A 27,859-nucleotide genomic window follows, 5' to 3' on the forward strand; every position below is an offset into this window, starting at 1 on the left:
ATCATTTTATGCAGTCAGCTTGCTATTTGTGTGTCCATTTAACCCATAGAAACTCGAGGTAATTTAAATGAAGAATTTTCAATTGATCAGTAGTTTATGCGCCTGTGTTGTTAAACGTGATCTGCTAATTAACAGTGACACTTGCATCTGAGAGTCACCATTGATTCCTGTAAAGTGGGCAGCAGGGCGACCAGCATGCTTACCGTTTTCTTGTCGTTTCGGGATCAAGAGTGGGATTCTTTCTTTGGCTGTAACATGATGTAAATAGTTGTCTCATCCAGCCTGTCACTCACTGAAAACAAAATGGCTGGCACTTTTGTGGTCATTAGCCTTCTGGATGACAGCTGAAATGGCAAAGGGAAGCTTGAAGCTTATTTGGAACAAGTTTCATGCCAGCCATCTTTGTTTTTGACATGTAAAGAAATGTACCAGGTGTTTTTGGCCGTGGTGTTGATTTATTGTGAATTTCTTATGCAAATTGTATGAATGGCGGATGCTCCATGCTTACCCTTTTCACGAGCACCTGGTGTTATCACTGATTGTCAGTGGTCCATTCATATCATTTCCACAACTATTTGCCTTGTACGTCAAATGGAACCTGTTTTGGCAGAAAATCTAGGCTGGTTATTCTCCTGTGTTGACAGTTTATATTGTTTCTGTGCTTCTCACTGTGCAGAGTTGTGTCCTTTTTGCTAGCTGGAGCAGCTGTTGGTGGATTCCTTAAAACCATTTTGGGGATTTCAAGAGTTATTTTGAGGCATTATCGTTGTGGTAAAGTACATTATGTCACTCCCAGATAGGAACAAAATAGGTTTACATGATCATTTGTCATGTATTTCCTCCAAACAGGGTTCAATCATAATTTCCCACCATAATGTATTAAGGGTTGGTCAAGTGATCCATTTTTTAAACCATACCATGTGTTATGGATATATGGAAAGCTCTTGGAAAGGTGCCTTCAACAACATCACTAAAGTAAATAAAAACTACCAAAACAATGACTTTATAACCATTTCAAAATCCCAATTGTCAGTTTTTGACTGTCTATTTGTAACCCCTTATACTTCAAGACAGGCGGGGGGCGGTCAGGTAGCCTAGTGGTTAAAGTGTTCACTCCTCACACCAAAGACCTGGGTTCGATACCCGACATTGGTACAATGTGTGAAGCCCATTTCTGGTTTCCCCCGCCGTGATATTGCTGGAACTCACTCACTCACTCACTCACTCACTCACTCACTCACTCACTCACTCACTCACTCACTCACTCACTCACTCACTCACTTGTCGAATACACTATGCTGTCTGAGGTAAGATCAGACCTTGGGCAGTAATCTCAATACAAACAGTGAAATTCCAAATTTTAACAGTATTCCAGTTATATCACGGCGTCCATGAATACTGTCATCAATCTCATCCCTCATCACCATCCCCACCCTCAACATCATGACCATTATCATCACTTCAACATTATTGTTTCCATCTTCAATATAACCACCTCCACCATCACCATCATCATCATCATCTCCACCCTCGAGATCATCGCCGTCATTCACTCCATCTTCATCAACATAACCGGGACAGGGGTGGCCCAGACATCTAATGTGCCGCAATTTGCTATGCAGAGTTGCAGCCTTTAGGAACACCAGGAACCTATGATTGTGGGTTCAAATCCCGGATCGCCCTGATTATGTTTCTATGTTTGTCAGCACAATACCCATGCTCGTTGGTTTCACCATTGGCAAATATCTGAGATGTGCATCACTTCGGGCTTACCGCCTACATTAAGCTAACTGAAGGCAGGATAAAACTAGAATACTGTTCAAACAGCATTAAATCCACTCACTTATTCACTCACTCATTCACATCTTCTCCTCCCTAACCATTTTCTTTTAATTTTTCTCAGCTACTTCAACATTGCCAAGGAAGTAGAGCTGCAGAATTTCTGTCGACGGAGCCTTCCTCTAATCTCAACACTATCCTTAATTCTAACAATTTTGCGTATGAATGCATGTGAATCCTAAATGAGTTGCTTGTCCACACAATTGAACAGGATAATTATGTGCTTAATGACATTTTGTCAGTTTGGAAAAATGTAATATTGCCTGCAAGCCCTGTGCTAGATCAGCATCTCAGCTGAAGCTCACAAAGCTACCCAGTGATGCAGACTGGTCTAGGTCTGGCCCTACATTATAAGCCCTGATGAGATTGTCCTGTGTTGGAGTGGGCCTGTTCTGACATTATTGGCCACAACCTTGACAGTTAACATGAGTTATTACGACAGGCTGTATATCCATGCCAAGACAAATATAGGTTTAAAAACAGTCAGCTGGCATTTAGATGTGATTTAGCTTCATTTTGGTGTCAATTTCTGATAATGTTATACGCTTTTGATGACTTGTTCCGTAACACAGGCCTTTTTCATTGCAGAATGTCTGTTTGGGTTTACTGCAATTCTGTTCTTATGTGTCAGATTGGTTTCAATGCTTCTTTGTGTGGATGCATGGTTTATTGAAATTGTTGTGATTAAAACTGAATCTGAACTTTTACTTTTGGTAATTACTTTTATTTCTAGCTCACCTGACCGAAAGTCAACATGTCTGAAATATTGGTAACTGCAGCATGACAAAATTCACTCACTCATTCAAGTGTGGACAGGCAGAAGACCTTCCATGTGGTTAAAGGGACATCTATGAATTCCTCTTTTTCAAAACATTTTCATATCAGATTTACTGTTGCTTTCATTGCACACCCATTGTTTCTGATAATGTCTGAAAGTCCCATCCCTATTCCAACCATTACTTCTTGTGCTTAAAACTCTCGGGAAGAAAGTTTGTTTTCATTAATGTATTGGGGCGGTCGGGTAGTCTAGTGGTTAAGACATTCGCTCATCATGCTGAAGACCCAGGTTTCCCGACATGGGTACAATATGTGAACCCCATATCTGGTTGCCCTGCTGTAATATTGCTGGAATATTGCTCAAAGTAACGTTAAACCATACTCACTCACTCACTCACTCACTCACTCACTCACTCACTCACTCACTCACTCACTCACTCACTCACTCACTCACTCACTCACTCACTCACTCACTCACTCACTCACTCACTCACTCACTCACTCACTCACTCATTTGTGTATTTATTTCTTCTTTGCTTTTTCATGAATGGCATAAATTCTGTCACTGCACCATGAAATTCAAATTACAGACTGAAAGGCAAAATTTGAATGCCGATAGCTTGCCCAGAAGTTTCTGCATTTCCTTGCAATCATCAAGACACAAAAGCTTCTGAAGTGGCTGTGGAGATCTCATGAAGCACAATTCCATGGTCATCATACTTCTTTGAGGACAAGTGACACATTAGTTGTGACTGAGTGACTTTTATTGTCACATGGTTAATCCCTCTCTCCTTCAGGAGCCTATAAACCATAGAGGGTTAAATGTAATCTGACTCTGTGAGTCATCCAATGGTCTAATAAGTCCTGCAGTGTCGTTATAGAAACACTCAACTTGTCATTTCGTTCGACCTGTTGTCTATTACGCCATCGCTAAAGGTGAGCAATTTCACGCTCTTGGCTATAAATGACCAATCGGCGCTTACGCACTGGGTTTCACGCTCGTGTTATCAGAAATTGTGTCTATTGGCTAAATAGCCAAAGGTGACCAAAGGGAATAAAACCAAAATTGGCGCTGTAGCAGGCTGAGAAGGATATAAGAGAAACACTCTTCTGTTCAGTTAGAGATTTGTTTTGCTTTGGTTCGATGGTAGGATGTTATGATTGATGGAGTGAGGGACAGGGGGAAAATATCAAGTTCATTAATCATTGAAAATAGAGAAATAAACTGGAGGAGAATAGTGATTTAGGATTACCCATTTTCAGATGAATCAGTTGTGCTCTTTAAATTGGAATGGAAATCCATCGTTGTCCAAAAGGATTCATTTTAAAGTGTCATTTATTATCAACGGCATCTGTCTGTATGAAAATAGAGCCAAACTTTCTCATCACCAGCACTCTGGTTGGGCCTTTGATGTGTTTCTTTTTTTGGTCAGCTTGTTTCGATAGCTGTGTCGAAAAGCCATATGTTATTGCAGTCACGTTTGTGGCAGAGTGACCTGACACTTGACCCAAGTTCTTATAAGAATGGTGGACATGGGGAAAGAAAAACATTACCGTGACGAATTCAGAGTTTGAAATTTAAAGAAATGCCAGGCTGCCTCAGTACCAACAGATTTTAGAAGCTGTAAGCCCTGACTAAACTCTTCAGGCCCCCATTAAAAAGCTTATTGTGAAAATTAAAAGACACGAAATTAAAGCAGGCCATAAGGGCCCATACAAATTTAAAACTACGGGCCTGGGACAAGATCTACCTGCCACAGGTGTATGGGCAAGCGTTTATCTGAACACTGGTGTAATCTGTCAATTGCCTTCCTTTTAAAAAAATATGTTATCAATGCTCACGATAGACGTTTCTGCGTACTATGATATGCATATGGTAATCATAGCTACTTAGGGCTCTTTGCTTTCCTATTATCTATGTTGCAAGCACACCTCGGGATGGTGCAGTATTGATTTGAAAAAATCAATCTTTAGGGATCATGAATTTTTGCAGTTGAAGGACAAAATTGAGGAGACGAAATGAGTTTCTTTATTAGCTGGTATAGTTGGGGTGCTGTCAATGGTGTCACTTACACCTTTCAAAGATTCATTTTGGCTCTGCCCTCTGATTTCTTGATGGAGCTCATTTAATATAGTTAGGTTGGTTTTTTTTCTTCATGTTGGAAAGTTGATGTGTGTTTTTTATCGAATATCCCTTTCTTCATGCTCAAAAACTGGTTACACTGAAATCGTTTGAAAAAATAATGGATGCATGTTTCTTCCCTCAAGGAACTGTCACAGATATGTCTTGTCAGATTCATACCAGCAGACATTAACATTTTTCTGTTTGCTTTTTATTCCATCTTGTCAGAACTAGGGAAAAAACATGTTCAATATATTCATCTTTTTCGCATGCCCTTCAGCAATTTCCAGGCAGATATTCATATAATGAAATGGTATTCCACGATAATCACGATGTTGTTTTAGGGATGCATTATTTCTCTTAAGGTTGATCTTCTCCAGAGAATTCAGATCTTACAGCAGAGCCAAAGGATGATAAACAAAGATGAACAACTTACTTTATTTCAGGCTATTAGTCTCATATAGGATAAGACAAGGATGCTGGTGTTGGTATGAAGCTTCATTGAACTGGTTTATTTTCAGACTCTGATGCCACCTATCTGAGTTTTGCCAACCCCAACTACCATTTTGAAGATCGTCTCAACTCCAACCTGTCCAACAATAACAACAACAACAACAGCCAGGATGAAAACGTCAATAGCGAGAACGACAAGAACCTTACCCTCACCGACACCAAGGTGACCCTGAACCGGAAGAAATATGCAAACATGGACTTATCCGACATGGGCATCATCACCAGCCCTGTGAAACTCCTCTCCCCGGATAAAACATTCATTCTGGATAAGCTGAACTCGCCCGACAGCGATGAGAACAGCGACGACGAGACGTATGGGCGTCGCCACTTTGATGAGACAGATGACCTGCTGGAAGGGAGCGAGATCAAGGAGGACGATGAGGTCACCTGTTACACCAACATCCCTGCCAAGCCAAAGGGGTTCATGGGGTATTACTCCCTTCTGGAGGCCAAAGCACGTGAGCGGCAGAACACACAAATAGACAGTCCTGACAGTCATGATGATGGCTTGGATGTTGTGGAAGATGAAGAAACCCCCCTGGAAGAAAAACCTCCTGAAGAAAAGTAAGAATTGTGCCTTATCCCCAAATGTCTCTATGATTTGTTTTCACACGTTTGTGAGCTAAAGTTTTTGAGCTGAATAGTTTTCAGTAAATCCTGATCACTTGTTTTCTTGGTCTAAATCTTAGACTAAAAGAAACTGTTCACATTTGGGTAGTCATTTCTGCACCATGAAAAAGAAAAGAGGCTATGACAAGCATAATTATTTTAAAAAGTAATCATTCAAGAAACAATTTCAACTTAATTTGGTTACTAATCACAGGAGCTAGGTGATTTTCAAGAGTATATGACCCAGGTCAGATTGCATAATGTTTCAATGTCAAAAGCATGTTCTGGTGTTCCCTGCCTCATATAGCTGTAGTTTTTCTGAAATAAGACTGAACCTGACACTCTCATTCATTGCTGCTTGTTCAGGTTCGAGGAGAGCACCATGATCAACTCCCCTGACTCCAATGACAGTGGTATCCAGTCGGACGCCCGCTCAGACGATGGCGTGAGTCATGTGTCGGGACCGGTCAATGAGGATGACCTTGAGGTGGACAAACCCCAGAAAGATTCTTCAGAGGAGGAGGTGAGATGTTCACATGATCAACAAACTTTATGATGGTGTTGAATTAATTTACCTTATTATTAGTTGTGCCCAAAACGCTTTTGATACAAAACCCTTTTAAAAATGACCACGTATCAGAGTCAATTTACTACAAATTGATTTTTGTTTGTTTCACATAGTTAAAAATAGTGTTGACAAAAAGGTTAATGTATTTAGGGACTGACAGTATTAATTGTTTACAAAGACTGATTTTGTCTTAGGTCTCCTGTGGTTGACAATGGTATAGGGATCTATACCGAAACGTCGCCTTTACAGTATTAAAGAAGTTGTTATCCATAAATTGTGTCTACTTTGTCATCGGTCAACTTCAAAGTAATGCCTACCTCCTGTGCAGATGATGATATCTCAAGAACAAATTTTTTATTTGCCTTGTTAATTTTGTTTCCACCCTAGGTTATAAATATAAGTTGACTGTTGTTACTGGTGTGATTCTCTCTCATACCCTGGTATGCATCACATTGTTATGTTTGCATATACATACCAGGGCCCACTTGCACAAAGCGATCTTAGCGATAAGATGATCGTAACTCTCATACTTTAACATAGGCTTACGATAGTCTTAGCGCAAAGATGGCTTTGTGCAAGAGGGCCCAGGACAGTGTGTCTTAACACTCCATATAAGAGTAAATTATGTTTCACTTTTGTTTGGCTTTTGGAATTAGACATTTTTTCCATTCCAGAAATAATTTAGTTGAAATAAAGAACAGTGAAAATATTTTGTAATTTAAATCTGTATAATTATTCCACATCCCGGCAGTTTTCTGGCAACGGTTGTCAGGCAAATTGTTCATCAATGGCAGAGGGCCATATAACTCAATAACAACAGGCAAAGATGTCAGACAAATCTGTAAAAAAAGATGGTCAACTTTGTGAATGTTTTCATATTCAGTGCAGATGTCAAACAACAGCTAAATTGTTATGGTTAATTACCCCAAGAATACCTAGTCCTTTGATTAACCCTTCAGTCCAGTCTTCTGAACAGATGTTATTGTTCTTCTGAATGACCATCTCCCAAATCATCAATTACAAATTACTGGTCCCACAATAGCTCATATGGCCTTAATCTAATCTTACCAAATTGATCGTAATTAATCTGCAGAGTCTGGTTATGGGGGTAGTTAATTTCCTTCTCGTAATTGTTGATTTCCACATGATTAGACATGAGCAGTGTGTTGATCGGATCAATTAGTGATCCTCGGGAACATGAAGTGAATATACTTAATCGTTGGTTTTATGACAGATGTCTCGGATGATGGCAGTCTCTTTGGTCATTAAGGGATGTTTCAATAACCACTGAGATGTACAGTGTCTAATTGTAGTGTTTACAAATTAATTTATCATACCTCCATGTCAGAATGAGATCTAATTGGTCCACGTGATCTTAATAAATACTATGTATCCTGCCTTGGAGGGAAATAAATTTCTCAGTGGGAAAATAAATCCCTTATGCCCTGCCACGAACCAGATTTCTGATAGGCTGAATAAATCCTTTATACTCATCACGCCTTTTACTCAAGTCAGTGAAAGTCACCTGACATAACACAAGTTAATCTTAGTTCAATGGAACAGCTGTTTTCTGTCAATTTTGAATTTGTTTTAATTCTTTTACTATGTCATATTAAAACATGATAACTTAGTTGTAGCAGTATCACTAGGGGTACATGTGTTTTTTTGCGTCCCCCTTTAGGTTTTATGCCACACGTACCCCTCGTGATACTCCTACAACTTATTACATGTATACAACACAAGTTATAGGCATTTGTATGTGGAAGCCTTTCTGGGCCAAGAAGTTTCATGTTCATGTATGATAGAGAGATAGATAGAGATAGGCCTAAAAAACAAATGTATGTCTCTCCAGTTTCCCAACCAACCCTAATTTGGAGCCCAACACACTTAAGCTTTTCATGTGTTTAAATCTCTCTCTCTCTCTCTCTCTCTCTCTCTCTCTCTCTCTCTCTCTCTCTCCTTTCCCCCCCCCCCCCCCCCAACGCGTCAAACACATTGGCATGAATCACAATGCGATTTAGCCCTCTAGGTGGTACGGAGGCATGCTTCTCTTTTCTCTCCCCCTCCAATGATAATTTCAACATCTAAACTGCAAATTGTGCAATCTAGAGCAGCAATTTGGAATAAGAATAAAAAATCTTTTTCAAACATATTTCTTGTTATTTAAGCTGGATAAATAATCAAACTTATTACAATGTTCTACCTTATCCTACAATTTAATCATCCTAGACAATAGGTCTAGCTTAGTTTCACAAATCATAAACCGATTAGAATTTTGACAGCCAGAGGCCATCATTCTACCATTTGTTTTACATTCAATCAGTGGAAGGAAACACATTATTCTAAACTCGCACATTCCAAGTTCTCTTACACATTCGTGGAACATAATAATGGATAATATTCAGTTTTTACCAGAGCATTGAATTTTGCTAACTATTACTTCGATCCTGCTTTCCACCAAAATAACTGCAGACTAATATCAATACTATATTCAGTCCCAGTGGTGTTAAGTAGCACAAAAAACGTATTATCTAGTGCATGTAAGTTCACCTCAAAGTAGATGCCTTTGTACATGATTGGGCTGCTTAGTGGTTGGAACTTTAAAAGAAAAAGTGTTTTTTGGAAGTTCATGTATGTGTAAAGGAAGTTGTTCTCGCACACCTGTCGTGTCATACAAATTTGTAGTCATTTTTGGGGGGAGATGTTGATGTTCGGAAAGTTTTTTAAACTGCTTTCAAGATTGTTTGAAATTACACACATTTTTCTGAAAACAATTGAACATCCGTTGCTATATCTTTGGTTAATTTGCTCCCAATTTAAAGGATCTCATGTGGAACAAATGATATAGGAAAGTTTCATTCCTAGATTCCTTGAAGGGTACAAATTTTATTATTGAAATAAATTTGTTTTATTGCTATCTGACTTTAAAAAGTTGCTATGAACAAGATTTTCTGAGGGGCTTTGAGTTTTAGTGCCCCGACATTGAAATATAAACTTTAACTAACTTTCAGTAACTTTAAATAATATCTTTCATTTGACACCAGAGTATGAAATGTCTGTATTGTTTCTGTTTTCAAGTACTGACAGATGCTGTTTTGTTTCAACTTTTCAGTCAATGTCAAATATTTTGAGATTATTTTATGATTATCAAAAAGTACTACAAAAGGTTTTAAGCCTTGCAATACAGTTTATATTTCTGTCACCATTTTCGCTTTTATTCGTCGGAGGATTGGTAAACCAATTAAAGAAATGCAAGGCCCAAACAGTATGAAGGAACAGAGAGGACGAGACTGCTTCAAAAGAATGTGACATACTTTGGGGGATGGCCGTAGGTTTTTGTGACCAAATTTCAGGACAGATCTGTCACTATTAAAGAAAGTGTTGGCTGAACTGTTCCAGGATTTAGAGGACAAATTGAAACATAGTGCCCTACATCTTGTCTTAAGTGTTTCCTTTTCTCAAAGATTATGAAATATCACCTTCTGGTGAAGCTTCAGATGGAGACGAAGTGCATTCCACAATTAGACCAGCAATTCATCGTATAGCGATAAAGAATTGGTTACATTTCATTTGTGTAGGATGTTTGATGAATTAACAGGGATTAAATATAACTGTTTTTTGAGAATCAGTTTGGGTTTTATCATTAGTGATACAGTAAACCACGTATATAACGAACACGCTTATAATGAACAGACGGATATAACGAACTGGTTTTTTTTGTCCGAACATTTGCTGTATATATGCTTATAATGAACTATGGTTACAACGAACTAAATTAGTGGTCCCCTTGAGTTTGTTATAACTGTAGTTTACTGTAGGTTTGAATGGATCGTTCCCATGAAGCAGTAATGGGTGATATCCATTAGTCAGAAGACATGTTTTTATATATGATTTTAAGTTTTCCAAATCATTACATTATCAACGAAGTTATAGTACCTGTATATCCTTATAATGATGTCAGGAATAAGATTGTGTGGCAGGTGTGGATGAAAATCAAATAATGATTTTAATATGATGTTATATTCTTATAATATTGTACTGTCAATTACCCTCTATCTTTTACCTGGGGCGGTCGGGTAGCCTAGTGGTTAAAGCGTTCGCTCGTCACGCCGTAGACCCGGGTTCGATTCCCGACATGGGTGCAATGTGTGAAGCCCATTTCTGGTGTCCCCCGCCTTGATATTGCTGGAATATTGCTAAAAGCGGCGAAAACCATATTCACTCACTCTATCTTTTACCTGAAGATTTTAGCAATGGTTGAATTTTCAAACTAATATTGATTAGTTTTCTTTCAAAATCAATTATTGACATTGATTATAAATATGAAACGAATCATTGCCCCAGTATAAGGCGACAAGTCAATCATCAGTACTGACTGATCGTTGGACCATCACTGTTGCCCCACACACGACAAACTAATCCATTACTTTTAAGGGAACAGGATCTGTTAGTTCACTTTAAGTCAGGACAGTTCAAAGAGTTCATTTTAGTATCAGAGAATTACTATATTTACTTGTATATTGTGCACCCCCTGAGCATTATGCGCCCCCCCCCCCCCCCCCCCATTCTTGGGTTTTAGGTTTTGGGGAAAATTCCATGTGTAGTGCATAATCAAAAATTATATCGTATTGCTTCAGGTGAACTAACAAGAGATACCGTATTCGACGTAATAAGCGCCCCGCTCTAATAAGCGCCCACGGCGACATTTGATAAGATATTGGCTAGTGAACAATCCCAATTAGCACCCCTTCCGATTGATCAATGTACACAAGACTTATTTATTCGCATATAATACGCACTTATGTGTTATAAGCACCCTTACATTATGGGCATTTAATTTTGGAAAAATATATATATCATACATAAACATTTCAGGCCACGAAATTTATCTTTCATCTCAGTTTTTTTTTCACCAAAATAATATTCTAATAAGAGCCCCCTATTTCTAATTTTGAGAGCGCCCTGGGCGCTTATTACATCGAATACGGTATTATAGTTGAATGAAAATGTGAAATTTGCTATATGACCCCACTAGACATGATGATTTACCCATTTTAACCCTGATCTACCAGTGATCAGTTAAAAAAACAACCAGTATGATAACTGAAAAGAATTCTAGTGCCCTGATAGGAAGAAAGTGTATGTGAAACTAGTATTTTACCAGGAATAATATCTTCCAGTATCATGCTTTTTTTGTTTGCAGTTTTTACTACATATATTTGAAAATAAAATAACCATAAGGTACCATCAGGAATAAATGACTTTCCTCAGTAATCATGGTAACTTTCAGGAGATATGCAGACAGTCTGTATCGGTTTCACTGTGCAAAATAGTGGTTAAGATTATATGAATAGATCTCTGAAAATCAGTGTTGACACCAGCTTTTTACGAAAAGGGTAAGCATCTCCTGCCCTGCCGGTGGGACTTGTACAAACAGCTTTTACTGGTAAATTACTAAGAGTTCTTTCAATGCCTCTAAAAAATCTTGTAAATGATAAAACTTAATTTCACACTCTGTTGAAATGGCTGCCATTTTCACCTACCAGTATCTAAAGAAGTTTCCTTAATCTTAGAAACTTTTTCATGAAACTCTTTTAAATGAAATGAGTTCAATTTCATTTATTTCAAAGACACATTAAGGGACTTACACTTCTTCTAGCAGAAAGTACCCAGGTGTGTTAAACCAACAAAGTTTTCAGGAAATAACAGAAAATCTTTTGACATGGATCATCCACAAACGCCACCAATTACACCTCATTATTCAAGAGAAACCGAACATGGCACTAGGAACAGTAGATACCAATATATGTGTTCTTAAAGAACATAGCCATGTTTTTGTATGTCCTGAGTGAAATATTGAATCTAAATACAATTAGACTCGGTGCGTTGTCAAGCAGACATAATGAGTCTGTGGAGACCTCGACTAACGCTCCTGTCATTTGTTGTTATCCTAAATGGGATTTAGATGTTTCCGAGGATTCCAGGCATGGTGCCAAGGGCAGCAGACCAAAACCTTGATGGACATTTACCCTCGTGGAAACTAATCAGTCTAATTTAAATGTTGATTATGATATTTACCTTAGCCTATTTCAGGCTCTCGGACAGGTTGTGGGCGAGGAATTCAAAAATTGCATTACAAAATGAAGTGAGACTCACATTATCAGGATGTGAGTAATCAAATGGTGGGGACCATATTCTTTTCACACTGTTAATGTTTAATTATGTCTCTGGTAATGTGGATTGTTTACCCGAAGGGAAAAGGATCTTAGGGTGGTTCAGAGTCTGATGTTGATGAACAACTCTGTGATAACATTCAGTGATAGTGATTATGTGTTCATGAATAATTCAGTGTTATTTAAGATGTTTGATTTTAACAATTTGAAAAATGGAATTTTGATGTTCATTGATATGTTTCTATTAGGCAAGCACAGAGGAGTCTGGTACCAGTGAGTCGGAAGAAAGCAGCTCTGAGATCTTGCCCCCTGGCTGGGAAAAATGTGAAGGTGAGGAATTATGATTCGTATTAGAATACCAACTACCACCATGAAGGACATTTTTATCCAGACATGAAATACTAGCATACTGTGTACCCCCTTGAAGGACATTTCTTTCCAGATATTTTTTATCTGGAACATGAAATATTAAAATACTATTTTACGTCCATGAACAACACTTTTATCCTTACTTGAAATACTATAATTCAGTTTTACTTCCATGAGGGACATTTTTATCTGGACAAGAAATTTTAGATTACCGTTTTACCACCAATGAAGGACATTTTTATCTTGGCATGAAATATTAGAATTTTTTTACCACCTTGAAATATGTTTTTATCAAGACAACTCACGTACTGTTTTAGTCCCCTGACCGACTCATACAATTTTATCTTGGCTTGAAACATAAGAATACCATTTTACCACCACAAAGGACTCTTTTATCTTTATCACGCCGAAGACCCGGGTTCGATTCCCGACATGGGTACTATGTGTTAAGCCCATTTCTGGTGTCCCCCGCCGTGATATTGCTGGAATATTGCTAAAAGCGGCGTAAAACCAAACTCACTCACTTTTATCTTGTCATGAAATATTAGAATACCATTTTACCATCTCCAAAGACATTTTTGGCAAGACATGAAACACTACCATACCAGACCTAAGAAGATCCAGGTAGAGAATAGGTTAGCTTCCTAACAACATGTTGTACTCTTGGGGGGATGTGAAGAATGGGGATGGTGTGTCGCCTTGTCACACCGAAGCCCTAAGTTGGATTCCGCACATTGGTACATTGTGTGAAGCCCATTTCTGGTGTCCCTATGCCATGATATTGCTGGAATATTGCTAAAATGGCATAAAACACAACTCACTGTCCTGATTGAAGTTGATGACAAAATTATTGGTCGTATTTATGGAATTTATGCCACTGCACAGACATTTAGAAACAGCTATTTGGAGTATTCAATACATCCAGACAGGTTTTATCATTTTGTGACACCAGACATAGTGATCAATACAATTTGTACCTCACTAAAGTCCGAGATTTCCAAAGGCTGGTGTTAGATGTGTAATCCAAGTGTTGAAACTTAGCCACCATGTTTACAATCATTGTCTTCATCAAAGGAAAATGAATCCGATCAGATAGCCAGATAATTTGATAAATCAACAAATTCAAAATCTCAGCTCAGCATTATGGCCCGAATGTATAACCTATGTCTTTATCAAGACTGAAAAAATCTTGCCCTTGATGCACAGACCTTGAGATTGAGATGAACTAGTGTGATAGAAGTACTGACAACGAGATAGGATGCTGCTACCCCAGAGTTCAATAATGGCATGAAGAATGTTTTTCCCCCCGAAGGTCTTCTTTGTAATTGACTACGCTATAGTACAGAGACAAGATTGATCACCCCATTGTCTTCTTGATCAGTAGTGGGACCCATCTTTGTAGCTTGTTTACTGAAAACACTTTGAAAGTAGAGTCAATACGTTGCTTCAGTGAAGGAAAAAGACACATATGTTTTTGTTTGGTGATGGGTAATTTGTTCAAACTTTTTGGGGTAAATCTCAGGCTCATTGATCACTGTTGATGATATGTGGTGTAGAGTTGGTGTTGAGACAGCAGTAGATGAGGGGTATTAGTTGAACAAATGTCTGTCGAGCTGGAATGTTCGGGGCCACTCATTTATTACAGGGGATGGCAGGCCCTGGAGACAGTGGGGAGGTTTTTATGGAGCGTCATGAAAATCAAGACCAGGGACCAGGGCTCACTTGCACAAATTGATCTTAGTGCTACGATGATCGTAACTCCCATACTCTGACATAGACTTTAGAAGAGCTAAGGTCGCTTGTGTTGGTGGGCCCAGGGTCCAGTTCCACAAGGGGATCTTAGTGCTAAGATGATCGTAACTCCCATACTTTAACACAGACTTATGACAGTCGTAGCACTAAGATCGCTTTGAGGAACGGGGCCCAGGTCCACCAGGTCCACTTAGCGCTATGACTATCACAAATCTGTGCTGAATAATAGGCATTAAGATATTCAAGAAGATCTGTGTCAGAATTGGTCTTCAGCAACCCCGTGCTTGTCGTAAGAGACGACTAAGGGGATCGGTTGGTTAGGCTCACTGACATGGTTGATGCATGTCATCGTATCCTAATTGCATTGATTGATGCTCATGATGTCAATCACTGGATTGTCTGGTCCAGACTTGATTATGTACAGACCTCCGTCATATAGCTGTAATATTGCTGAGTGCGGCATTAAACAACAGATAAAGTTGGTGTTAAGATCCCTAGTTGGTATGTACCCAGCACTCACTAAAGAAGTATTGAGTACAATCCTTGGTAAAATAAATCTCAATATTGTTTTGAGTCAAGACATGGGCTTCAGAATATTTTATTTAGTAGGTTATCATGGGTGCCAAGTTTCCATAACAGTGTAAGTTAGTCTAGTCAGGTATTAGAATTGAAGCTGGCAATATCAAGCTTTCTTGATTTTTGTCTGAAAGACTGCAGGACGTTAAAGATTTTTGTTAAGATTGCCATAGCATCTATTGGGACAATCTTCATAGAGAGTGCCCTAGCATAATATCCCTAACAAAAAGCACTCTCAACAAGGCTCGAAAACAGTTTGCGAGTCCATTAATACCTCTTGACATTTTCCTGTTGCCCAAAATGGAAGCATTCATTACATGTGACAAGGAGTGCAGCATGGAGTTGTATTTAGTCAAGTTCTTTTCAGACCAAAATTACTATTGACTTCCATTTCTAAAAGGGACAAAAATTAAATTTTACCTTGTGCAGCCTCAAGTCAATTTTCTATAAATGAAATTATTCATGCAATGCTTTTGTGAAGTAGCTTGATCTGCTGTGATAGCGTTTTTTTGTGCGTAAAAACGTCACTTGTTAATTTAAGTTTTTAATACCATTTCGTGTTAAAGTATAAAGTTATTCCTTCAGGCTATCTGTAGGGTTTCAGTGTCAATGCTGTATACTGTAGTTAGTGTGTCAATGTAGCATTCAAACAAAAAAGTTGAATTATAATTTTTGTAATTTTGAATTTTTAATGTAAACATTAATTTTGCATTTTGGAGCCTTCCTCTTTGATATAAGATACAATGGTCTCTAGAGACTGTCACAGATCGAGTATACTTGGGATCAAAGCTGGTACTTCTTACCTCAATAATACTCATCATCAAACAGAAAATGTATTTATACAGACGACTATGATGGAAAATGAACCAGCACACATAAAAATAATTTAATTTTCATCTCTGATGGACCCAGAATATTTTCAAGATAAGGCTTAGTATGTGACCTAGTCAGAGGAGATCATGTCTGTATCAATCAGAGATTTGTGCATCTTCATACTCTGCATGTCATGCGTTCCTTTGAGTTGAAAAAAAGAGTGAGTGAGTTGGGTTTTACGCCACGTTGAACAGTATTTCAGTTATATCACGGCATGTCCTTTTTATGTGGGAGGAAAGCTCAAAGTGATGCAGGTCTCAGAGGTTTACCACTGAGGGACATGGGTATGGTGCTGACATCCCGACAATTACTGTTAGGAATGTCAACATACATCTCAAAAGAAGTTAAAGAACACAAGATTCTTTCATAGGATTATATACACCCGTGAAGATCTGGGTTATAATAGGTGTTCAGCAAACCATGCTTGCCTTAAATGGCCACCATGCTTGTCATAAGAGGCGACTAGGGGGACCTGGTGGTAAGGTTCGCTGACTTGGTTGATGCATGTCATCGTATCCCAACTGCATAGATCGATGCTCAAGAAGTCAATGACTGGATTGTCTGGTCCAGACTCGATTACTTACAGACCACCGTCATTTCGCCGGAATATTGCTGAGTGCAGCGTCAGGAAATTTGTTAATACAGACAATTTCATCAGTCAAAAACAGTAAAGCCCCAGCTGACAGAGTTTCGCTGTATGAGATGTTGTTGTGTATTTCCAGATGACGATGGGGCCTACTACTGGCATATCAAGAGTGGAACCATTCAGCGTGACCCACCTTCACCTTTGACCCCAGAGCAAACAACACTGAGATCCATCTCCATTGCAAGTGAATCGGTAAGTAGGGAGTTCGGCAACCTGTTACATTTTTATATTCCTTCATTGAAAAGATTGATTTGCAGCAAATTTGGTTAGGTTACATGATTTCAATGTCCTTTGGAGCTACATGGTTTTGTCTTGTCATGTATGTGAGTGCTGTTGAAAATGCTATTTAAATATCCAAGATGATGTTGAAAATACTTGAGAATGTGATGAATATTGATGAGCTAAGTCAGTCTGCACTATGCAGTTGAAATGTATAGTTTGATAAATCATTCAAAATCTGTGGATCACCCCAAACACATGAGTGACTGATGAATATTTGTCAACCCTAGACCCTCCCGAAGTTTTGCTGTTCTGGTGTTGAGTGACATATACTACTCCACTTTTCATAGAGATATGTTTCTATTAACAGGATACACAATCCAAAGTTGAGTGACATGATAATATAAAAGTACAGTCGAACCTTATTGTGTTGAATTCATGGAAACCTGGAAAAAAGTTTGTGTGATACAAGTTTTGAGACAACCATCAAAGTGAATTCCTGAAAACCAAAGATCATGAGAGATTATTACATGTAGTCAAGTCTTGGTTTCATACTTTGATAATAGATAATAACAGACATGAGTAATAGATCCATTAATACAATCTTAATCCATACTGTGTTAGAGTCATCTGGGAAATATTATTCTTAATTTGGATGCTTGGGACTCCCAAATGAGTTTGAGACAACTGGGAATTCGACACATCCAGTTGACAGATTTGAGTATCAATGATGAAAAATATAGAAGATACTTGCAGGGACTGGATATCCCCCCCCCCCCTCCCTGCCCCAACTCACAACCCCTCATAACACATAGTCCCTGAAAACTCACAACCCCCACTTCATTCAGTCATCGTTACCAGCCCTGTTAAGTTTGGCCAGAATTTGACCGCTGCCGCCACTGCTGGAATTTGACCGCTGCCGCCATGCACTGCCAGTAATATAGGCTTGGGCAAAATATCAGCCCCTGCAAGTTTGATTCCCGTTATTCCAACCTATGTTATGTGAATATCAACACAAATTTTATGATGTTTATCAATCTTTCAGTTAATAATTATCCGCGTGTAAGAATTTGGTCCACAGAAACCTATGTTAGTTGTTGGTAGCGTTGAGGAGCTTAAAGTACAGGACAGATAACATGAAATACGGTGTCTGAAACTGATGTTCTTAAGTATCACTCTCACTTTGATTAATGAGAAAAAAAGATGCCTTCTTAGATTCTGTAGACAAGACAAATCCAAACACAGAAGGATTCCAAGATAAAACGCAACCCGTCGTAAGGGTCTGCTCTTGCCGAAAATAACCTTCGCTGCTGAATTACACAATGCTGTCTCGGAACAGTGCTGTTTTGGTTTAACAGCAGCACCTTGTTTGAAATATTTGTCAGATAAAAACTTTTTCTCTCAGCCGATGGGGTAATGGCCGTTGCGGAGATGTTTATGGAACAGTATTTTGTTGATAATAGCTGCAGCACGACATGGGTAAAATTAGGACTGTTGCTCAGAACGGCAATTTATCGTCACCATTTTCAAGCCAGGGGTGTAATAACAGATTGATTTTGTACTTGATGCAGGGAAATTTTTCAGCCTTTTGCCTGGTAATGAGGCTCAATGTGTGCAATTAAAGTTTTTTTGACAAAGAGTTTTCAAGAAGCTTTCTCAGATGTGAAATATCTTTCCGACTTTTTGTTTTGAATACAAACATTGCTGTTTTAATTGCCAAATTTCAAAGTTTGTTCTTAACTTCAGATATCAATTCATCATGCTCAATCCATCATTTAATTTGTCGTTACCACTCTCGACTAGAGCCAGTTTTATTTGTTATAATTGTTCGTTTGAAGGAATTACTTGTTTGCAGGCTTTTGGTCGACAGGAATATTCGTAGAAATGCTTTGAACAATTGTTGGCTTCTTCTACAGAATTGTTGGCAACAAGTTTGTAATTAAGTTTCCACATTGCTAGTTTAAGCCACAGTCTTTGAATGCCTGAGGGTACTATATTGTCTGAACAAAAAATAAATAAATCTGGAAATTTGATTCCTGATACCATATTTGTTTTTAGGTTTCAATCTTGATTTTGCTCTTTCTTTTGTAATCAAGGTTGGATTTTCGGTCTAAGTCCTGTCAGTGTGCATGTCAGTGATTTTAGATTGGAAATGTAGGAGAAGAATACCCTTTAGCTGTATTGGCATCGTTCTGGTGTGGACATTGTTGCAGAGTGGGTTAACCCTTGTGTGTTGGATTGATAAAGTTATTAATAAATGGTTCATTCCCTAATTTTTCTCTCAGTACCTTTTTATCATGCTTTTGAAAAAGAGTGATGCCTAAGAATGTTCTGTTCCTATTCCTATGTTATGTGGAGTTCTCTCCTTAATTTCCCTATCTCTTTCCATCCCCACCCCCCAACCCCAACCCCTCTCTTAAGGTTCATACAGGCTTGAAAAGGCCTTGAATTTGAAGGTCCCTTTGTAAAAGCCTTGATTTCAGGTGTCAACCTTGGAAAGCCTTGAAAAACACCTTGAATTTGTAATTTGTTCAAAATGACAAATAATTGTTTTTAATAATAGTTATGTAGCAAGGATGTTTAAGCGTGATTTATCACAGTGATAGATTTGTGCCAAAGATTATGAAGAATTCATGACATGAATTTATATTATAATTATATTATTTGTTGATAGATCTTGTTGATAGATCTTGTTGGAAAATCTGTGAGGTCCGTACTGCATTAATAGGTCTTACAACTAATACGTAGTGTGCTGGATGTAAAAACAAATATTCACAAACAAAGCTAATAACCCAACTAGAAAAGCCATGAATATGACAGCTGAAAGCCTTGCAAAACCTGGAAAAGAACTTGAATGTCAGTGTTCCATATCTGTGTTCTCCCTCTTTCTCCCTCTTTTTCTCTTCCCTCTTCCTACTTTATTTTCCCCTCATTTTCACCACTCTCTCTTTTCTCTCCACCTCCCACTGCCACTCCAAACACTGACATCAACACCATCACCATTAAACACACATTCCATGTAGCCATATCTCAAAGGCTTTGTTGTGTTAACACCTTCAGCATTGACGGTAGTCCTCTCTATACATGCACATTGCCTCTGCCATCCCAACACAGCCTCAATGGCAGTGACAGGCCCCAAAACTGGCCTCATCACCAGACAAGGTTATGTTGGCCAAGATAAAAAGCTGTTGAGCAGAATCAATTCTCCCCTAGTAATCTCATGGCCTGTATTCTAACCATGAAGCTCAAACATCAATGCCTGCACCCTCTCAGTGCCACGCTAATCATTCAATGCGTCCAACCTTCTCCAGTAATCACCCTTCGTTATAACTAGCATCTGACACACTGACTCCTACCCAGCCTGAATATTGCCGCAATTTGTCCGAGCAAAATCAAAATTTAAAGGATCTTTTGCTAGAGTTGACATACGGCAAACGAGGAAATGATGGTGCATAGACATAGAAGATTAACGGCTAAGCCTGTCAGTGTGTACGCAGATGCAGAGAATAATTGAATGTTTGTTCTCAATGGGGGAAAAAAGGCCATATTTTTCTGAATTTGAAACATTTCCTTTTCCGTGCTGTCCAGAACAAAAGAGTTTTTTATTGAAGTCTGTCAGATTATTGAAATGGCCTTGTTAGGGTTGCACCTGAAATAGCCTCAAATAGATATTTCTTGCCAAAACAGCCTTCTCTCAGACTTTTTGGCTCCAGAGGTAGTTATATCTCATATTTTCTGCTGAAATATTTTGTCCACTAGGTGTATCAATCATTGTTTGGGGAATATTTTCAATATGCAATTTGTTGTCTGAGGCGCTTTCAGTTTGGAGTTCACAGTTTCAGAAATATGAATCTATTACATCCATGGTCTTCAACCAGGATACTGTCAGTTTTTAGAAGATCAACTTCAAAGCAATATATAAATATGCTATGGGAGTAGCTGCTACGAAGGAATTTTCGTAGATCATTTCCTCAAGAGAATCATCATCAATATTCATTAAATAATGGACAACTACAGTAATCATGATTGAACTGCATAGTCTATGGTTATATTGGTGCTGTTATAATTTTGTTTAAGATGATGGAGTTGTGACTTTTTGTAATTATTAAAAAATGAGTTTGAGGTATGAATGGAGTAATTTCAGGTTTTCTGAATAAGAAAAGGTGGTTAAGACTTGGGTACTGAATTGTTTGAACCGAGAACCCTGTCCATGGTGAAGATGTTTTCATTAATGTATGGAAGGGAAGGCTGAGAAACAGATGCTGCCTGTGTGTGTCTTTCAGGGTCTTTGATTGTTGATACCACTGTCACTTTGATGTATAACTGCCAAACCATTCCCATGTTCATACACTCACATACACTCACACACACTCGCACAGTCACATAAACTAACGCAGTCACATAAACTCACATACACTCACACACACTCACACAGTCACATACACTCACACAGAGTCACATAACCTCACGCAGTCACATACACTCACACACACTCGCACAGTCACATAAACTAACGCAGTCACATAAACTCATGCAGTCACATAAACTCACGCAGTCACATACACTCACATACACTCACACACACTCGCACAGTCACATAAACTAACACAGTCACATAAACTCACATACACTCACACAGTCACACAAACTCACAGTTACATAAACTCACACACGCTCACACACACTCACACAGAGTCCCATAAACTAACGCAGTCACATACACTCACACAGTCACACAAACTCACATACGCTCACATACACTCGCACACTCACACGGAGTCACATAAACTCACAGTAACATAATCTCACATATCCTCACACAGTCACATTAACTCACATACACTCACACAGTCACATAAACTCACATACACTCACACAGAGTCACATAAACTCACATACACTCACACGGGGTCACATTAACTCACATACACTCACACAGTCACATAAACTCACATACACTCACACAGAGTCACATAAACTCACATACACTCACACGGGGTCACATTAATTCACATACGCTCACACGGAGTCACATAAACTCACATACGCTCACACGGAGTCACATAAACTCACATACGCTCACATCGAGTTTAAAACACCCTCGGTTACCATGGGAGTTCTGTTTCAGAGCACTCTGGAAACAAGCAGCTCCAACCCCTTTATGCACTCACATACACTCACATACACTCACATACACTCACATAGACCCATACTTGTCGTAACAGGCGACTATGCTTGTCGGAAGAAGCGACTAACGGGATTGGGAGGTCAGGCTCGCTGACTTGATTGATGCATGTCATAGTATCCCAATGGTGTTGACTGATGCTTATGATGTCGATCACTTAGTGTCTGGTCCAGACACGATTATTCACAGACTGCCGTCATATAGCTGGAATATTGCTGAGTGTGGCGTTAAACAATAAATAAACAAACAAACATACACTCACATCAAGTCACACATCATCACATACTCACATACACTCACATCAAGTCACACATCATCACATACTCACATACACTCACATCAAGTCACACATCCTCACATACACTCACATCAAGTCACACATCACAAGTCACATACACTTGGAGTCACGCGGTGGTTCTGTTTCAGAGCACTCTGGGAACCAGCAGCTCCATCCCCTCCACCCCTACCAGCATCACCTCCAACACTGAGGAGCACCTGCAGGAGTTTGAGGGCCACGCCTTGCAGTACGCCGCCAAGTCCCTGCAGTCTCTGTGAGTACAGCTATGTTGCTACATTGGCCCTAACATGACCATGGCATTGTTAAGTGTAGAATTCGTCCAAATACTCTTGCTGGTCAAAAGATCAAGTATTTGAAGCAGGGGTCCGGAAAATTTAAAATCCCAATCGGACATTTGCATTTAGGCCACGCCCCCTTCAAATAGCGTATTTTAGTACAACTTTTCACACACATTACAAGTTTACGTATTCATAATATGATGAATTATGAATTGTTTCAATTTAAATTGTTTAATTCACCGGACAATTAATAACAAATAATATTATTTTAGATTTACATGGAAAACATCCGTTTGTTTCTGTTATAATAACGATCTGTTAACGTAGTGAATGGTCTAATTAATATTCATGAGTTATATTCATGAGTCTGCTCAAGTGTACGCGTTGTAACATTTGGATCGAGACTATTATCCCATATTTGGTTATCACGTGACCTCATGGGAAAAGGTTTTTTTTAAACTAAAGATTTTTTTAAAAACAAGACAGATAATTTAATCACAAATACTAAAATATCGTTGATAGCAATAGTTATTTGAATACTTTTTTCATCTGTACTTAATTATTGACCATAAAAAAATTGGATATCGATCGTCCGAGAAAGCAAAATGGCGGTCAATCAAGATTCAATATACGACTAGCTACTGAAAACAATAAAATCTGCAAATCCTCATTGTATGTCAACCAAGTGAAAGTCGTTAGCCACGACTTACAAAATGATCGTCCAGACTTTGAGGGTTTGGCAGATCCGGTCGACTGGCTGTCGTCACGCTTTCGCTTCTTGTCTGAGGTTTCGTATCGTAGCATTGTGAGGATAATGAGGTACATCGATGATGCAAGGTATTAATGTACAGTTGTAAACACCTTTCACTCAAATTAACAAGATGTTCTCAGTAATTAATCCTCGATTAATCAGTGTCAACTCAGTTTATTGCCTATTACAGTGATTGACCGATTGGACTATCATGTAGGTACGATGTATTTACAGCAATCAAAACAAACAAAGCTTGTCAGTGTAGTTAATCTTCATTGTGTTCCAACTGCAGACAGAAACTGCTCAGTCCTAACTGTTGATCATGTCCGGTCAAAATTTAAGAATGTCCGGACAATACTTTTTAAAATGTCCGGTAAGCAATATTTTAAAACGGACATTTGAGATTCCCAATCGGACATGTCCGGCGCATATGACGGTTTTCGGACCCCTGATTTGAAGATTGAGATACTATCCTGCATGGATCGGTGGTGTTCGTGGACTGCTGACTGTAAGATCATACCCCATGCAGTTGCATGGATGAAAACTCACGCCACAGGACTCTGATCTGTATGCTCCATGTCAAAATTACACATCGCACTCAGTGATGGCATAAAGCCCTCCATTTACTCCTCCAAGTACTGTCACATGGTTATAGGTACATGTATATGTGAACTTGTTTGACTTTCTAAGTTAATAATACCAAGTTAAACATGAAGTGTCAGAAAGATACGAGTGTGTGTCCCAACTTTGCCCATTTGCTGATATGTTTTGAGCCTTTGTTAGCACAGCTCTGCAAACAGCTGCTGTAGTTGTCAAGCAGCACATTAGATCTAACTGAAGAAACATTATGTTGGGCTTTCCACCCGTGTAAATTCAGAATAAATAATAAAGTTCATCTTCTGGATTTACGACTCGACTAACATATATTCTACTCAAGAAACCAAAGAAATGGTTCCTGTCCCGAGCGTGACAGAGACCTTTGTCGATGAAACTGCAGTAAAGAATGAAGAATATGTGCCCCACATGTCTTCCTGGGGGATTTGTTCTCAAAATCCCAAATTTGAAAGCCTAATCCAGACTTGAAGTTTTTATGCACTCAATCCAAGAAAAACTAAAGTATTTTGGACAGGTTCAAATTGTGGGCAATAAGGAGTCTCAATGGAGGAAAGTCCATGACTGACAGGAATACAACACTTGAAGGTCTTGGCTTCCTTGATCGAAGATCCCCCAATGAAACGACCAACAGTGCCCTTATCAGAATGCCTTTCAGGAATCTGTTTTTTAAGTCACAGGGAAAAAAGCGACATCTTAATTTGATAAGGATCTTTCATTTCCTTCAAGGAGCATTTGCAGTCCATGACAGTTCCGAGAATGGTCAACGCTCAATACTTTATAAATGAAATCCGATTTTTATTCTACCTCTCGTGTTAGAGAGTTGACTCCGACACCAAATACGAGTATGCAAATGAGTTGGGTCGGGGATATCTCCCATTTATTTCTAATTACTGTGTCTGGTCGTGTCAATTAGGATATTGATTAATGTTTTGACAGGTGCTCCCCTCTGGAGAGGAAAGAAGGTCTGCCTGATGAACTCGAAGAGAAACCGATCCGATTTGCGGTGAGGTCATTAGGTTGGGTGGGAATTGCAGAAGAAGACCTGACTCCAGAAAGAAGCAGCAAGGCTGTCAACAAATGTATTGTTGATCTCTCCCTCGGGAGAAACGATATTAACGATGTTGTTGGAAGATGGGGAGATGTGAGTGTAATTTAGAAACCTGACACCAAAAATGAAATATTTCGCTGATTCCCAGAGCACAACATTTACATTCATCAACCCTGAAGTGACTAATGTGATAAGGATTCATCCATTATAAACTTATCATACTTGCAACTGATACAAACAGTTTGAAGATGAATCATCCAGAAAGAATAAATATGTTTTTGACGATGGAATGATAGTGTTGTTCTATGGGAGTTGCGCCAAGCATTGCATTACCTACTTTTTTTTTTAAGAGAGAGTTCTTCCATGTAGTTGTTATGTTACTGTTTGGAACCAAACATTGGAAAATCCACTTTATAAAAATGTTGCAGCTTTAGAAATAAAGAGGAAAGCTTTGAAACCCTAGACCTGTGAAGATCCGGGGTAGAACAGGTCTTCAGAAACCCATGCTTGCCTTAAAAGGTGACAGTGCTTATCGTAAGAGATGACTAATGGTATCGGGTGGTCAGGCTCGCTGACTTGGTTGGCGCACATCATTGATCCAAATAGCGTGGATCGATGCTCATGATATTAATCACTGGATTGTCTGGTCCAGACTCGATTATTTTACAGACCGCCGTCACATAGCTGGAATATTGCTGAGTGCGGCATTAAACAACAAACCAAGCAATTGAAACAATTTAGGCAAGCAGTCAAAAATGTTCACTAGATTCAGCACTTAAATTTTTGATTCAATGGAAAAGTGAATAATTTTATCTTTTAACAGCCATATAAAAAAATGAAGTGATTGGAATCACAAGTACAAGCATATGATTTTAAAGCTAAAAGCTAAAAACTAAACTATCCCAGAAATTATTGTCATTCAGAAGGTCAAATAAGTTTATGGAAGATTAAACTAGCAAGCTTAAGTCACTGTAAAAGACAGACCCTTGATCAAGGGTGCATGATGTCATTTTGGCCACTAGTCCAAGTCAGTTTGTCTAATGTTAAAAGTGTTCATGGTTTTTTTTCACTCTTCGGGGTCCTACAAGTTTCAGGTTAAGTTGCATACATGTAATATATAGGCATTGACAGTTAACATGGCCAACAGGGCAGTACAGTTTGACCCAATGGAAGCCTTGTTAACAGTTCAGGACCAAAATAAATTTCATATTTTACAAAAATCTGGGGGCAGGTGTGACATTTGTCTAACGAACCACAATGCACTGAGCATCCCTTGGGCACACCACAAACCTATTATCATGGGTTTGAAACTGAGTTCACGAGATTCATATCTAGGTTTGTCAGCGCCATACCCTTGTTCATTGCTTTCACCAATGTGGTAAACTCTGAGATTTGCATCACTATTTTGCTTTCCTTCCACATTAAGCTGACACTCTCTCAGGGGGCACGGGTGGCCCAGTCATCCAAGGCGCCGTGATTCGCTGTGCAGAGTTGCGTCCCTTGGGCATGCCAGAAACCTATGATTGTGGGTTCAAATCCCGGTTCGCCCCGATTATGTTTCTAGGTTTGTCAGCACCATACCCGTGTTCGTGGGTTTAAATGAAGTGGTAAACGTTTGAGACCTGCATCACTTCAGGCTTTCCTCCCACATTAAGCTGACACGCCGTGATATAACCGGAATAATGGTAAAAGCGGCGTTAAACCCAACTCACTCACTGAAACTCGCTCACTTACTTCATTAAAATCAACAATATTCTTCCACAAGAGTTGTATCAGTACTTTTAAAAAAATTCTCAAGGAACATCAATTTTTTTCTATGTTATTTCCTTCATACGAACAATGATTGGTCTGTGCCCTCTGGAGGCAGTTTTACCCCATGCTGTATGACTGTTAGGCCTGGTGATCTTATGCTGGCCTGGTGATCTTATGCTCAGTGTAACACTTTCATTTAACTGGAAATTCACAAACAGAAAAGCAGAATGTCAGTATCTTTCCCCCCTTTGTTTGATGTATAGCACTGGTACTATCGCTGGTCAGACTCCTGCACTAACATGGCATTATTTATCATCAGAAAATTGTGAGAAATAAATTATCACATCGTAAATTTGATGAAATGATGTTATTTTGATGGTTTGACAACACTATTGATCATCACTGGTGGGTGATACAATCCTGGCTGTAGAACAATCCCTTATCACTCCATTGCTTTATTATAGTCTTAAAACGCAGAATGACATTTAAACATTTTGGCATCGATTTCTCTTTGCCTTGGGGATTATTTATGTTTTCAGTAATTATGATGTACTTTCATGATGGTGTGTGCAGATAACTTTTGATATTTCTAACGCTCAAAGAATTTTAGAATCAAAAATGTTTTTTTTGTGTGTTCATTTTATAAAGACATTATTGATAAAATGGAGGTGATAATAACTTTGCATGACAGCAGAAGATTTTAATGCATTGAAAAGACCCTCAGATTTCAAACAATTTTGACAGATTTACAAATTTTCTCAGTTCCAAGATTTTACACTGGACAACTTTAAGCCAACCTGCCAGCTCGGAAAACCATGATCTAATCATGTCCAACATTTTAAGAACAAACACAAAATAATATGTTTCTTTGATGTTTGTAAAACTCCTCCTGTTTC

General features: G+C 38.8%; 1 protein-coding gene across 6 annotated transcripts in view; it reads left to right on the top strand.

Moving 5' to 3' along the window:
* The window catches only part of LOC124112939 (protein Fe65 homolog), a 126,535-nt gene that overhangs the window by 77,881 nt on the left and 20,795 nt on the right, over window positions 1-27,859 (top strand). For all 6 annotated transcript variants that reach the window (XM_046473140.2, XM_046473139.2, XM_046473143.2 and 3 more), the window contains exons 3-8: window positions 5,260-5,815; window positions 6,227-6,383; window positions 12,850-12,931; window positions 16,894-17,009; window positions 22,648-22,772; window positions 25,100-25,304. In XM_046473140.2, the coding sequence (XP_046329096.1) occupies window positions 5,260-5,815; window positions 6,227-6,383; window positions 12,850-12,931; window positions 16,894-17,009; window positions 22,648-22,772; window positions 25,100-25,304 (1,241 nt within the window). The remainder of the gene's footprint in view (window positions 1-5,259; window positions 5,816-6,226; window positions 6,384-12,849; window positions 12,932-16,893; window positions 17,010-22,647; window positions 22,773-25,099; window positions 25,305-27,859) is intronic.

The sequence above is a fragment of the Haliotis rufescens genome, unplaced genomic scaffold, assembly GCF_023055435.1.
Source record: "Haliotis rufescens isolate VD_foot unplaced genomic scaffold, xgHalRufe1.0.p SCAF_7, whole genome shotgun sequence".
In the NCBI taxonomy this organism is placed as follows: Eukaryota; Metazoa; Mollusca; class Gastropoda; order Lepetellida; family Haliotidae; genus Haliotis; species Haliotis rufescens.